Source organism: Oryzias melastigma, linkage group LG21, assembly GCF_002922805.2.
Source record: "Oryzias melastigma strain HK-1 linkage group LG21, ASM292280v2, whole genome shotgun sequence".
NCBI lineage: Eukaryota > Metazoa > Chordata > Actinopteri > Beloniformes > Adrianichthyidae > Oryzias > Oryzias melastigma.
The window spans coordinates 12,227,487-12,243,262 of record NC_050532.1 but is presented as its reverse complement, the minus strand read 5'-3'; the positions used below and the strand labels follow the sequence as shown (position 1 = coordinate 12,243,262).

General features: G+C 37.9%; 1 protein-coding gene across 3 annotated transcripts in view; it reads left to right on the top strand.

Annotated features, from left to right (window-relative positions):
* edar (ectodysplasin A receptor) overlaps window positions 1–10,924 on the top strand; it is a 22,883-nt gene extending 11,959 nt beyond the window's left edge. For 2 of the 3 annotated variants that reach the window (XM_036209710.1, XM_036209711.1), the window contains 7 exons: window positions 2,665–2,736; window positions 2,838–2,963; window positions 3,041–3,115; window positions 5,264–5,336; window positions 7,349–7,652; window positions 7,731–7,794; window positions 7,863–10,924. In XM_036209710.1, coding sequence (XP_036065603.1) covers window positions 2,665–2,736; window positions 2,838–2,963; window positions 3,041–3,115; window positions 5,264–5,336; window positions 7,349–7,652; window positions 7,731–7,794; window positions 7,863–8,248 — 1,100 coding nt within the window. In that variant the 3' untranslated portion in view covers window positions 8,249–10,924. The remainder of the gene's footprint in view (window positions 1–2,664; window positions 2,737–2,837; window positions 2,964–3,040; window positions 3,116–5,263; window positions 5,337–7,348; window positions 7,653–7,730; window positions 7,795–7,862) is intronic. The other variant, XM_024287329.2, reaches the window with a different exon arrangement.
* Window positions 10,925–15,776: the final 4,852 nt, after the last annotated feature.

Here is a 15,776-nt window from a genome sequence, read left to right as displayed (position 1 = left end):
ATACACACACAAAAAAAAGTTACGTGTAAACAAAATTAAAGCCCGTAAAAGGGGGAACACATTGCTATTCATATAAACTGTTAATAAAATTAAAAGGGATAAAGCCCATAATTTGATTTACAAAAAGTCTGACTGAATTGATTTTTCAAAATTTGTAAATTTTGACCATATTTTATGGAATGTTTCTATCCGTACTTGGATTGATGAAGAGGTTTTTCCATATTAAAGATGTTGTAAGTAATAGTGATCCAGTCCTCAGTTGTTGGCGGTTCACTTGTGAACCATCTTTTGGTAATTGGGTTACACTTTTTTACTTTCTACCACTTAAAGACTGACTTAAAACTATTTTTCTAATTAGTTGCTCATTTTTATATTGAGTCCTGTAGCGGATCTCAAAGTAACCGCCGTTTTTCCTCTCCATCTGAAGTCTTCCACGCAGAAACTCCAAATTAATCCCTCCCCCACTGACAGTAAATTAAAAAATGAGGAGCTTAAAGCTGGGAGTTCTCCTTGTTTAGGGTGAAGGCAGGCTGACACTTGTCATGTAATCTGTAAATTACCCCAGCTCCCGCCTTGCTGTGTGTATGCGATAATTAAAACTTTGGTGGATATGAGAAGACAGATGATTAGCGTGTTTGTGCTTGTGCTGATGCTACCCTTCTGCAAGTTGTGATATGAAGCAGTCAGTGGGCCTTGCTTGGTTCCCATCATCTCCTTCTGGGAGTGATCATAAACTATTACTACAGTATTTTCTGGCTGTTAGCCTAACAAGTATTGCCATCCTAAACTGTGACTTTAGGTTTACTGTACAGATTTATAGCTGTGTAATTCTGTTAGTCAGTTCGGACCAGAGTTCCCACTGCAGCGTTTAGCCAGAATGGCAGATTAAAGAGACTAAACCACACGATGCTAAACAGAATTCCTGTTCAGACTCCTGTCCTATTCAGGGAAGCATAAACACATACCTCAAGTTAATGTCTACAGCTATAGGGCACTGGTGTGTGTCTGTGTGTGGGTGTTTGTTTATGTGATGACACGGGGCCTTGGGATCACAGGAAGTGGCAAGGCTCATGCCATAATGGTCTATGGTTTATCAACTCTGTGAAATGAAAGACTGATTAAAAGAGATGATTTATGAGCTGCCAGGAGTTCACAGCTCCATTAGGAAAGAGGAAAAGGAGTTGATGAATAATCAGATGGAGGCACACGCAGGGATGGATTAAACAGGAAACAACAGGCAATTTTAGAGGAATCAGAAAAGAAGGTTGTTGTTGTTGTTGTCGCTTTATAATTGTATTGCCTAATAAGCTTTTAAGTATTACTGAAGGTGGTCTGGGATAGATCAAGTTTAAGTTCTGAGAATTTGGTTTAGAAAAAGTTTTATTTGTTCCCTCAGAATATTTTTTTTCCATTCAATAATGAAAATATATTGTAAAATATACTTCTATCTGTAATGTCACTCAAAGTTTTCCTAACTAGGCTGTTTAGCACTATTGCTTTATGTCAGAACCTTTGACTACATGAGAACTGGACTGAATGAGTGTGATGTCACCCATTGAAAATAATTTCCTTCCGGTTAGAATGAAATGAAGTCAATTCAGTGGCCATTGTTTTGCGATATAGACATTGCCATGTTGGAACCAAATAAATTCAGTAAGCAGTGATTGGCTCTAGTCAACATTTCTATGGCAACCACTCTCGCCAATCAGGAATGAGCTTGTTGGAAGGCCACACCCCTACCACTTGGAGAATCTGTCAAACACTTCAAACTACAGTCTAAATAATAATGAAGAAAGAAATTAGAATTAGGAAGAACACTCTTAGAAAAAGGTGGCAGAGCAAGAATGATTATTTTGACAATGACTGAAGTGTTTATTTCTCAATAGAAGTCTTTTGGATTTTGACTTTTTGGGACCAGGAAGTACTTCCTTTATTGGAACGTGAGATGTCCAGTTCTCATATACTATCAACAGTCAGAACTGAGGCCAATTAATAGTTTGAATATGGGTTAAGGAGTACCGTCCAACTTTTGTCTCCTTTGAATCATTTATACATTAAACATAAATAATGCAATAAAATAAACAACCTCTTCTCACTGTCAATCACCTCAGGAGGAGAAGGTGGTTCTTTCTAACACTGTTTATGAAAAATTGGAATCAATCCAGATGGAAAGGTGTTCAACATTTCTCAAACTCCTTGATATAGTTTCTGTGATGGAAGCAGGATCAATAAAGTTACTACAGAGCCATGTGTGATGGAGATCATTAAGGGAATAACAGCATTCAAGTGAGCAAGGGGTGATTTCTTTGCAAGCTCCTGAACGCACCAGATGTGACTGTTTTTTTTTTTTTTTTGCATCTCTGAATGAGAGATGGAGAAAGAGCCTTTGAAATAGGAAATTGGAGTTACTTCTTTGTTTGAAGAAAGGCTATTTTCTAGATCTGTAACTCATCAAACCTGTTGTTGTCTGTGTGCTTTAGTAGAATAAACACAAATATCTATTGTGGGAGAGTCAAATGCTTTGTTAAGAACAAAGCAGAAGGAGTCATCCACAAACCCACCCATTTGCTCTGAGCTTTAAATTGCAGACAGAGTGAGAAAATATTTTGACTAATGCATAATAAAGGTTGAAGATAAAATGGAAAATTTGCTCATATTTTACAGGCAAGAAGACCACCGAACCAATCATAAAACCCCCTATCAACCCGGGCAGCACAACAGTCCTCCCTCATCCAGGTAAAGGTATAAGCAAAAAGAAATGCAGGCCTGTCCCCATTCATCACCATCTTGTTGATCCTTCCTTTTTCTGCTTACACTTTATGGCCCACCCTTTCCAGGTTCTCCAGGACAGGGTCATCTTGCAACAGCTCTTATTATTGCCATGTCAACCATCTTCATCATGGCCATAGCCATTGTGCTCATCATCATGTTTTACATCCTGAAAGCCAAACCGAATGGCCAGGGTGAGACATCCACTCACAGTGGTTATCTGTTATGGTTTGGTAAGGTTTGTGCCTGATGATCTGTTGTTTGTCGACAGCATGTTGTTCTGGACAAGTTGTGAAAGCAGTGGAGGCTCAGACGAACAAACAAGAGGACAAGAAAGATGTTCCTGGTGAGTCAGGCAATGTGCACACACAACACATAACATTTACCACTTAATATGCTTTTTTAATAAATAAAATGATTTTATTTTGATTGCTTTGTCAAACAAGGCTGCACAATTGTGTAGTGGTTAGCACTCACCCTACATCAAATCCCAGTTGGATTCTTTCTCTATGGAGTAGGGATGTTGTCCAGGTGCATGCGTAGGTACTCTGGTTTACTCCTACAGGAGCAGGCAGGTATAGAAAATGGATGGACTCTGTGAAGCATAAATGTCTGTAATTTAGTTAATATTTACACAAAGACCACCCAAGTTTCTTTTCTCCAACAGGCAACTATAGATGCGTTCAAAATTACATCAAAGTTCTCATAAAGGGTACAGTATATGTTAAAGTACGTTAAAGCTTAAACAGATATAGTAAATGTATATAATTTCTACTTAACGCTGCTTCAAAGTACATTCAAACATGTTTTCATATAACTCACTAACTGCCTATTTTTTGAGCCAGACACGGTAATAGACAGCTTACAACCTAAATCCATGGCTTTCCTGGAATGCTTTAAGCTAAGCTGGTAGCGATTTTCCTTTTTAATTAAAGCTACAAGCTGCGTTTTGTAGCCATTTAAGAATCAGCGATTCGGCAGTGTAAAAAAAAAATCATGTTTTTGGAACAAAATCTTTTCTTGAGCAGTGAGGCTTATAGGACAAATTTGATATCCATTATAAAACAAATGGAGTACTTAGAGTCAAATTTACTGTACTCATAGAATTTCAGCAAATGTTAGCAAAGTTGGCTTCATGTGTCTGTCCGATACTGTAAATGAAACTGGGTGATTCACAGAACAATCCATGAAAATGCATGTGTGTGCTTGTACGTGTGTGTGTGCATGAGAAAGACTTACAGATTGATGAGTGCATCATGTAGGAATGTGAAGTTTTCAAAGCTAAAGCCATACGTTGCTTTAGGCGCCATTTCTCCTTATTGTGATGCACTTTTCAATTTTCCTCCAGACTGACTGACTAACCACATGCACTGTGCAAAAAGGATCACACACACACAAACACACACGCATGCTAAATATTGCAATTTTGGCCATTGAGAACATTAGAACTACTGAAAAACAACAGTGGGAAGCATATGACTGGATGATTATAGCGTTATTAGGAACAAATGTCTGGATTTAAGTAATAATGTTGAGTTATCATTAATGTCTCTTTAATGGATGGCTGGTTCTAAATGTACTTTGGATGTCTATGTAAGAGAAAAGCTCATTGCTTGGAGCTCTACCGGAGCCGGCTGTCACTCATACAGACAATGACCTAACAGGGCAATGAGATTGGAGACCCAGACGCTTTAACCCTTTCCCTCTCACTTCACTCAAGCATTCACAGATCCAGGTTTAAACAGCTCATCTGTTTATTCTGCGCCAATTTTTCAATCTAAATTACTGTGTTTATTCTCTAGGCACACATTAATTTTTAAGTTTAACTTGTCCAAACAGGGCTAAGAAAGATAAACCAACTAATAAATACAGAAAAAAAGAACTTTGGGTTCAACAAAAGCCCTATTTTAATGTGCAAAAGTGAGATTGAGAGAAAGTTGAGGAAAAAGAGAGTCTACAAGTGGATGCATCAGAATAGAGCAGAGCTTGTGGCCTGCACTACTATAAGCTTTTTCAAACAATGTTTTGTGTTTTCAAGAAATACTCAAACCCAATGTTACACTTAATTTTCTTTATATATGTCCTCCATCATGAAAACAAAATTCTTCATGTTAAAAGCACAATTTTCAATGGAGTGGGTCAAGGATCCGGTTTGCAAAACACATTTAGGAATCATTATTTTTGCTATAATTTGTCTTTTTTTTTCAAATAAAAGAACAATAATGAACTTTTTCATTAAAAAAGCCCCATTATAATCATTGATCCCAAAGCAGCACAGGTTGTGGTTTAGAGAAGGCACATCTTGCATGTTAGGTGGTTTTAAAATTCCCCAAGAATAAAAGCTAATGTGTGTAGTGTTGGGATCTGTATGTTCTTGTGATGGACTTAAGACCTGTTTAGGGTCTGCCCTGCCTCTAGGGCGACAGCTGGGGTAGATTGCAGCCACCCCCATTACAAAAAAAAGAGAAAACTGAGTCTCCTTTTTTTTCCACAGACAATGTGGTAATCTTCCCAGAAAAAGAAGAATACGACAAATTAAAAGCTTCTCCTCAGAAGACAGTGAAAAGGTAAGAGACCTCAGTTTTCACGGATAGCTCTTTATGGCTGCCTGTGAAGACTTAACAGCAGAATTTGCCAAAACCAAAGCCACCGCCAAACAAGCCAATGCAATACTCATGCTTTCTTTCCTTTTGCTTGAGGGAATCCGGCACAACACATGCAAAAAGTGTGTGTGGTTTATGAAGACACTTTTTCCTCTTATAAAGAAGATAGCTCATTATGTGGGATTGAAACAGACAGAGAGGGGTGGGGGTTAGGTAAGGTAGTAGCAGCATGTCTGGGCCCTGAAGCCGAAAAAAACATCAAGACGGACAAAGGACGTAGATGTCTGAGTGAATACGGGTGTTTATTCCAAGCTTCACATAAAACCACCACCACCAGGTGAAAGAATGTCCTCGCAGACAACAAAAGAGCAATGGTTTTCTCACCTTGTCTGCATACATCTCGTCCCTCATGTGAGTACAAGGCTGTTTCATGAAGAAGGGATGCATGAAAATCTGTGCAGCTGTGTAGCACACAGACTAAAGCTTCATGCTCAAATGCCTTTGGTATTTTGTTTCTGGCAAAAATTATTGAAAAGATGTAAATAAAAGAATAGAAGACGCAGACTGATGCAAACACGCAAACTCCTTATCATCAGCAGCAATCAATGGTGCGGTAAAGCAACATGCCAGAAGATGTCCTAAGTATTATGGTTGGTGACAGAGGAGGTGTTAGATGTCTGGGAAACAAAGCCGTTTTGTGTGTGTGTTTAAATTTTGGGAGATATCGGAACAATGCCATTCTGTCCGCATCTCTGTCAACAAGGTGTCTTTGATAGAGGGGGTCCAAAACAGACAAGAATCAGAGATTAAAAACAATAAATCTCACATAGGATCGTGTTGTTAAAGTGGGGTTATTTAAGTCCCTCAGAGGAACTACTTACAAAAAAAACAGTGCCAGTGAAACAGTTTTCTCCAGTTCATTTTCACACCTCCTGTTGACTTTGCAAAAAACAAGCTGTCTTTTGTACACCAGCTTCCATCATTTGGATAAATAACAGCGTGATGGTATCCAGTGTAGTGATTACAAGAAAATAATGGGTTCTCATGTGCAGCTGTACCACTAAATATAAAGCCAGAGTGTGAGAAAAGAAGCAGCATGGGTGCATTTGGCAACACAACTGGTAAAAAGAGCACCTCCCTCCAATCATGCCAAGTATGTGTGCTGGAAAAAAAAAATCTAAAAACAACAACTTTTTTCTACAGTTCCTATTAACTTTTTATAAATATGGATTTGTCATTTGTGAATTGAAATTCTTGTTTATGACTTAAGAAATAAACAGTTAAAGCAAGTTAAATATAAAACGTTGACATTTCATTTGCTCACCAACAGCTTTTCTGTTTAGCTTGGGAGGAGAAATTCTACTTCTACATGCTTACCTACAGAGCTGTAAATTGTGGTGGTTAGTTGGTTCTGGTTCAAATCCGAGCTGGGTACTTTCTGTTGAGGTTTGGCTGTTTTCCCTGAGCATGGGTTTTGTCCAAGCACTTCAGCTTTCTCCCACAGCCAAAAAAAAAAAGTCTCCATTGTGAATAAGAACTGTCTCTCTTCACTTAGGATAAAAAAAATAATCAAATTAACTGTTCACTTCAGTGTGTCCAAATTGCAGCTTTTTTTTGTTAAAGCAGAGAAAACCCAAGAAAAATTGTATTATTGTAGACCTTATAAACTGAATGTAATGAATAACATTTAGATGGTTGTAATAATAAAAAAAAGATTAATGGCTTGCTTTTAAGAATTATCTTATCTCTGTCAGGACATTTCAACGACATTTAAAGCACAAAACCACAGTACCCACAATCCCATTCTCATGAATGAGAGTACAATATTTATGTATGTAGCATTTGATTAAAAAAAACACTTTTTTATTTAAAAACCAGTCGTTTACGACTAAATCATTAAAAAAAACGTGATGACTGCTCAATTATTTTAGACGGATTGCCCCTCCTAATGTATGCTCATGTATGTGTTTGTGCAGTGAAAATGATGCATCATCAGAGAATGAGCAGCTGCTCAGCCGCAGCATTGACAGTGATGAGGAGCCCACGTCAGATAAGCGGAGGTCGTCAGAGGCCACCAACCACAACTTGTGTCAAGCAAACATGGGCAACAAGCCCGACCTCTGCCTGCTCTCTCTGGGCCTGCTGGACCACCGAGTGGTCTGCAATGGCACTCCAGCTTCTGCAGGCGGTCAGACGAACAACACCCCGGCTCCCAACCACATTGCCAGCAGCAACGTCAGCAGCATGAATGCAATCAATAACAACAATAAAACCCCAGGGGTAGGAAGATATTCTCTGCAGGACATGGTAATGGACTGATCACAGTTTCTGATCACATCTCATTGTTTTTCAACACAGATGCTGCAGAGTCGAAGGAAAAAGATCCTAGATTTGTATGCCAGGACTTGCCATGTGACTGAGGGTGAGTATGGATGATCCATACAGTTTGAAAGCAGTTTGGACTTTGCTAAAAAAAATCTTTTTCTCCAGGTCTCAGCCCCACAGAGCTTCCCTTCGACTGCCTAGAGAAGGCCAGTCGCATGCTCAGCTCCTCCTACAGCAGCGATGCGGCCGTGGTCAAAACCTGGAGACACCTGGCAGAGAGTTTCGGGCTGAAGCGCGACGAGATTGGCGGCATGAGCGACGGCCTTCAGCTATTCGAGAGAGTGAGCACCGCCGGCTACAGCATCCCGGACCTCCTTACCCGCCTGGTGCAGATTGAGAGGCTGGATGCAGTGGAGTCCCTCTGCGCAGATGTGCTCGGAAGCAATGAGATAGCGGTGACGGTGGGACGGCAGAGCGTCAACAGTTTCCACAGCCAGTTAGTCTGTCCCTCCCCGTGCACGTCTCCATCCCCGCGCTGTGCCAGTGTCTAAATATTTGGTGGAGCAGAGACTTCAAAGACTTGAATTGGATGAACAGTATCCCACCACATGAAGAATGTTGCTCTCCACAATCCTCTTTTTTTCAAGAAGCTAATGGACCAAAATACTTTATTTTTTTGTGTTTTAAATCCAAGTGCTGCAGGATTCAGAGGTTGAAATGAACCAAAGCTTTAAATCCAAACTACTTTCTAGTTTGTTATTTTAGCTAGATTTTATATGAGTTAATATGTAGTTTTGTTTACTATCATCATGCTGTTCTCTTTAAATTATGGGAAATTAAAAAAAAAAATGAGCTGTGTTCTGGACAAAACATTTTAAGAGTTTTAAAAAGACAGTTACGTGAAGTTTACAGTACTATGGACACAGTGGACATTCTAATTGGATCTGTCACTGAGTATTCTCACATTGGAAGGAGACCAAACCATGTGTTTCATCTTGCAGTCGATGAAACCAGATCTTTGTGTCCGCGCAAAAAAAGGAGGATCTGGTTCAACCGCAGCATTAGTTAACATTCATAACGGTGTCTTTGACTATGCTGTCATCACGGAGAAAAGACAGTAGGAATAAGCCCCCCACTCGTAATTCAATCATCATGGCCACATGGAAATGCTAAAACATCTCTCGGGTCAGCTTTCATCTGGTAAACCCGCCTGTGAACTCTGGACATTTGTCAAAGTCTTGACGCCTTTGGCTGAATCCTTAAAAAGACAAGAACATTCGAGGATATTTCTCGTTTTGAAGGAACTGCAAAGTTATTTGTGAGAGCTTGATGAAATAACAAGCTATCACTTGATCAGTATATGTAATGTACAGTAAAGTGTAAAAATATGGAAGATATTCATTTGCGTTGAATGAAAGAGTTCCAAATCCTATCTAAAAAACACAAAAAACATAAGTATTATTTTTATAAAATGTGTTTTATTATAAATCCATAACCGTGATGCCTGAACAGACTCACCAGTAACCCTGTTGGTGACCCTCTAAATGCTGCTCACACAAATGCACACAAACCACCCCACATCAACTTTGCCAGTCATTCCCTCCGCACCTCAATCTCTGGGGCAGCTATAATTACTGGGCGTGTGGCTCCCCATGCCCCTAATAGGCTACAGTGCTGTGGTTTATGGAATGGTTGGTAAATGCCTGTGATTTCCAGCACCTAATTAAGCATTTAGGGCCACTTAACCGCTGAAAGCCCAGTGGAAATGCTATAAAACCCTTACTGCGTTAAAATGAGCAGTGCCAGGACAGGCAAGTGACTAACGGCCTCAAGGGTTGCTGAACTGTGAAGACTGACTGAGGTAGCACCAGCAGCTTTTGTGGCCAGCTCAGTAATGCTTCGGGAGGATTTCAGTTTCCCCCCATACCCAACAAACAGAACCCATTTGTCTAAGTTCTGAACAACAGCTGAAGCCAGTTAGGTGTTGTGTGCATGGTTTAGAAACTTTGGCTCTGAGAAAAAGACCTTTATCTGAGCCATGAAAATAAATGCATGTGCTATTTGGGTTTGAAAGATGTTTATATAGGGATATGCATGTAGATTATAAAATCATCTGGTCTTTTAAAATAGGTAAAATGAGGTATTGGTGTATGCAAAATCCAAAAAAACAACACATTGTATACGTTACAATATTAATCGACTCCGCTAAAATGCAGAAACAAAAACTGTGAAAAACAGAGTGAATTCTGACAACTTTCACTAGAATTAAAAGGGTAAGTTTCATCCAAATGTTACTGATTAAACCTAAATAGTTCTAAGAGTGAGCACCACTAACTGCAGACAATTTGGCAGTCCTAGTACACACAATGACAGGAAGAGGTGACACTAACATAATTCATCATATGTTAGTGCCCATCATCCTGAGAAAAATCATTTTAGAGAAATTTCTGCTTCCATCAGTCGATAGAGGAGTCATCAAATCTTGAACATTTACCTCATTTTAAGATTTTTAAGGCACTAGATGATTTTGTTCTTATAAGTAAAGTGTAATGATGTGTTTTTATACAACTAGCAGAGATGTTGACACCGAAGGAACCAAATCTGCTAATATCTCCACCATCTAATTGAATTTCTAGAAATGCTTTTCTTTGAAAATAGATAGATTTTACTATGATGTGTGAATAATGTCCCTCTGCAGAAAGATTTCTCTTGATTGTTGGTTTTATCCCAATCCCAACCTGGGGCTGGTCTCCAGCTCTTTAGCTTTTGTACATGTTTATTAGGTACATAATTTGGTATTTGCTCACAAACACCATTTGTAAAATATTTATATCTATGCATTAATAAAACAGAGCCCCTAAAGGAAGATAGAAGGAAAAACAAAATTAAATTGGTTTCAGGTGTGCATGACAAACCCTTACTATTATTTTCTTACATCTTTTTAAGGGCTAAAAAAAAACCAAACCAAAAACATAAAAATCTCTATTGAATAAATATTTTTTTTTTTTTTTGTACAATCATGAACTCGTGAAATCTTATGAGACATGCAAGATTTGGTCTGACATTTATGATGCTATGGTAATATGCCCATGCTAAACATCAATTACTTACCTCAGTAACACATTTAGTCCAAACTTTTCAAACTCACTCATTTTACAAAGTGTATCTGTATATATAAGTTATTTTTTTTATATAAAGTCTACTTCAATAAAAATGTATGATCTTCAGTTTTACTGTCTGTGAGTTTCTACCATGCAGTAGCAGTAGAAAAAACTGTTAAAATATTCAATTTCAATGAAATATTTTGTCTCATTTCAACTCCACATCTATTGATTTAGAAGTGAATGGTAATAATGTGGATCACAGTAAGAAGCTCCCACTTGACCATCAGTCATGATGGCTGCTGGTTCACGACTTGGATCAAACTGAAATTCAATTCCTAAATATATCAGAGGTGCATGCTAACTGGATGGTTACTTAAATTAAAGAAAGACTGGATTGGAAAAAGGCTGTAGGACAAGATTAGAATACCACAATGTCATTAAGTGATTACATGTTCACCCTAAATGCACTTTAACTTTTTCCTTTCAGAGGGATGCCACTGCAAGCCACGAGTCAAGAAAAGAAAGTAGAATTTGATAATCACTTTGAGGTCATTGACCCCACTTGACCTGGTCTTTGCTAAATTCCTCCAATTTTGCTGATTAGTCTTTTTTCCACAGCTTTTTTATCTCTTTCTTTAGCCAAAGTTAGATGTAATTTCTTTTTGCATTTTTGTAGTTTTTCACTTGTTTCTCTTTATGTTTGACCTCTGAATGAGTCAATTCTATTTCCTGTCTTTTGATCAAGATGACCAGTGTTTGTTTTATTTCATTAGCATGGGTCTATCTGTTCAAAGCTGAGTTATGTTACTTATTGCAACTACTTCCAGTACACATACACACATTTCTGATGTACTCCATCAAATCAACACCTATATGACATTTTTTTAGCTTGTTTTCTCTTTTTTGTTTAATTCTGTTCTCTTCATTTTTGGTATTAAAGTCCTGCTACATTCATTTTTGACCTATCGTAAAAATGTTCCCAATAGTTTCTGAATTATTATTATGTCGTTTTTAGGCAAAAATAGAATAGATTAGATTAGAAATGGTTTATATCATGTAAGGAGGTTTATCTGTCTCATTTCTCCTGGGAAAAGGTTGGCAGATCTCAATAGATCCAAGAAGATTTCTTTAGACATAAGAAATACTCCAACTCGACTCTCCTCACTCTCACCTGAAGCCCGAGCAGCACTGCTGTTAGCTTCTGTGCTAACGCTAGCTGCATCAGACCAAGATCCGGGTTTGAGTTGTAATCCAGTCAGAATGACATTACTTATTCTTGCTTGTTCCACGTCAACCACTCTTCTCTCAAGGAGGTCAAGCCAATAATCTTGTTCATTTTGTGCTCTTCCATCAGCTTCATTAGCTGAGTTAGCTGAGCCTGGATGTTGTCCAGTCATTTTATTATATCTAAAAATACTAACACCTGTGTTGCTTGCTAGGACATAGTTTCTCTAGAGCAGCAGTAGTTCATTAGAAACTTGCTTCTGAGTTGCATATTTAACTGTCAGGGTGGTGTAAGCCCTCCTCCATCCTTCCCATCATCCATCTGTTTACACTCTCTCCAGCTAGCTTACAGCCCTTAATTGTCCCAACTTAACATTAGCAGTACAACAAAAATGGTGAGCAATATTGGAGATATTTAAGAGGAAGTGAGGACATACATAGATATCTGTTTGCAAGTAAATGCATCAGAATGGATCAGAGCAGAAAACTTGAGGCTTTCCGTGATAGCTTTTATGTCACAATGGCAGTTACTTTTTGGCTCCTGATTCCCAATTTAAAAAAAAAAAAAAAAAAAAAAAAACCTCCTAAACACATTTTTCATTAATGTATCTTTCTACTATTAAATTTCTAATCCTTTTAGACATTTACATTTTAATACTTTTATAAAAGATTAAATATCAAGTGTTACATTGCTTATTGTGACTAAAATAAAGAATGACAGCTATAAAAAAGATAGGAAAAATGTTTTTCCTCCTCGTCAGTTCAATCAGTAGCAAACTCGTGACACATCTCCCCCCTCCTCTCCTTCTGTGTGGGTGTGTGCATTATACTAGAATTCCAAAGACCTGAGCTAAGTGATCAGGTGTGTGTGAGGGCCACAGATCATAAAGCTGCTTTAGAAAAGCTTTGGCATTGGAGATGGGCTCTAATGCTGCTGTAAGGCGTTGTGGCAACTTTTGTCTTTGATCACATTTCAAACACTCAAAATTGCCAACAAGTAGTCCTTCCCATATGAATAGCCTGTTAGTCTCTGCACACACGCACGCAAACAGTAAGTAGCAATACATGTGTCTTCGGGGTCTGTTTTCACATTTGAAGAATTTGGCACAGCTCTCTTTGACACAAAGGCCCCAGACAGCCACTTCAGGGCAAGGAGTGTCAATCAGGGAAGTAATTAAACCTCTGCCAGTCAGCAGCACCTTCACTCTCAGCACCTCAGCACACCCTTATTACATTTAGCCACCCATGCAGACACAACAGAATCCACGAGTTATTACGAGTCTGATCTATTTTTCCTTTGGTTTTTTTTCCATGTTCTTGGTGTAACATCTAGAACGCAACATTAAATATAAATGTTTCAACCAGCCACAAGTGCAACAAAACAACACCATGTGTGGAAATGGAGCTTATAGGCTTTTAAAATACAATTGTTTGCGAAACTGCTAATTTTTTCCTTCTTTGTCCTTTTGTTTTCAATATCCCTCACTGGTTTTCTGCCCAAAAATGCTTTTCTTTAAATGTTTTCCAGAGCAACATTCTCCATTTTTTTTCTCTTGTGGATTTCTTCAAGTACTTGACTGAGCATGACCAGTAATGATCTAAAAGGTCTAAAAGGTTAGGGTGGCCTGGGATGCGTTTATTGCACCATTTTTCTTCATCTAAAAACAGAAACATATTTGTTAATGTTTATGTTTCTAAACCCAATGTAAGTTAAGTTGTGTAGTTGACCAGTTTTATTTCTGGAATTGTAAGTGTGAGGAATTCAGTGGTTTGTCACTTTAATGTCACTTGTAATATTCACAAAGTGATGGACAGAATAAGTTGGGTTAGGTTGTTTTGAATATGTTGGAGTCCATTTATTTTATTTTTTTTTTAGAGTTCTTGACTTCAGTGAGAGCATTTCAAGTTTGCCAAAAGAGCACTTAAAAATATTTATGTGGTAAAGGAAGTAAATTCTCAACTTTAGCTTTGAGTATTTATTTAATTTGAAGAACAAAAGAAGGAAACAGGAAGGAAAAAGAGACATGATACTCTTGTGACCATCAAGTGGGAAACCCCCTCTGATGTTGCTGCAGGATTTGCTTTTATGCTTTGGTTATTTGTTTCCTATTGCATTGCAAATGGTTGTGGGTAGTTTATTTTAGAATTATTCATTACATCCTTTGGAAGTCTTCGCAACTGTTGACATCAGTTGTGATGTGGAGAAGTCACAAAAAAAGGAGATGTAATTTAGTATGAAAAAGGAAAGAGAGACGGCACTTTGTCCAGAAACGCCTGAAGATTTAAGATTTTGTTAAGGATAATCAGGGATAGTTTGTGTTTAGAGAGAAAACATTTATAAAGCAAGACATGAGCTATGTGCTCTCATGTCCATTTGTTTAAGTGACCATCACAGGCTACAACATCCTGGTGCTCACTTAAAGAAATAAAGAAAAACATTTAAACATGGACCACTACTACTGAAAAAAAAGTTAAACAAAGAAAACGTAGTTTTAAGTTTAAATTGTTTAAAGTCATTAAAATATGAACAAACACAGACACAATACTAAATGGACCCAGAACAGAAAAAGGAAAAGAACAATCACAAAAAAATCGTAATTTTGATGTTTTTAACCTGTTTTTGTATCATTTTTCTGATGATGGAGGACATGTGTGTTAAAAAAATATTATATTTGTTTTTGCTTTCTAATAGATACAAAAATAAGGTAATTTTAGAGTCAAAGTGGCTCAATAGACATCGAGGGGTTAAAAAAAATAACTTCAAAATGGCCTTTCTGACATTTCTATGTTTAAATTGCTGTAAATCAGGAGCAGACAGAAAAAGACTATTTAAGCCTCCAGCTGTGGGGAAGGGAAGGGGGCGCTCTCGCCCACAATTTCTAGTGAACTACTGCCACGTTGTTGAAACTATGTCCTAAAAAAAACACATAATGATAATTAAACGACCACTTTTACAACATATCAAAATATAAAGGAGTAGGTCTTGATAAGATTATAAGAAGCAGTGGAGCACCTAAAATAGTTGTGTGTGATCGATCACACCCTGTCCAGTATAGAAAACCCCTAACAGATGACTTCACTCAAATCCACCAGTCTTTACAGATCTGTATTTAATCAGAGTCTAAACTTTTCTATATTATTCAAGTAACTTACATGCATCTTGCAGATTGTTCATTTGGTTGCTGTGCTTTGTGAAACTAATAGACTCAGCTTTACGTTTTTTGCTGAACTGGAACCACTGTTTCCTGCTGCCAGCCTCTTTTCTCTTTCCAAATTAAATCCTAATAATGTTTAACTTAGACCAGACCCCAGTGAGTCTTGAAGGATGACTGTTCCAGTTGCTTTTGACACAAGGAACCCAACCATAAATCAAAATCACACATGTGCCATGCTGCGTGCTGGAGTGGCAAATTTCGGAATTTAGGCATGTTACAAAACCACAAAACAAAAACCTCCATTGACATTACAGTCCAAGCCTGGATCTACTTTTAAAATATGCATTATCTCCATTTTTCTCAATTGTGGATATCCCAGTTTGGGCTATATTACCCCAGTAATTATGCTTAACTGGGGCGCTGGGACACGTGTAGAGGATTAGCTCAAGTATCCGAATGGGTCTTAAGGGGTTAAAGTGAAATAGTATCTTTAGACATTTCCTAATGTACATCATATTTTCCACAAAGTTTTAGAACTTATTAAGATAATTACATTTTTGGATACAATTCTTGATAACTCATAATTTTCACAAAAA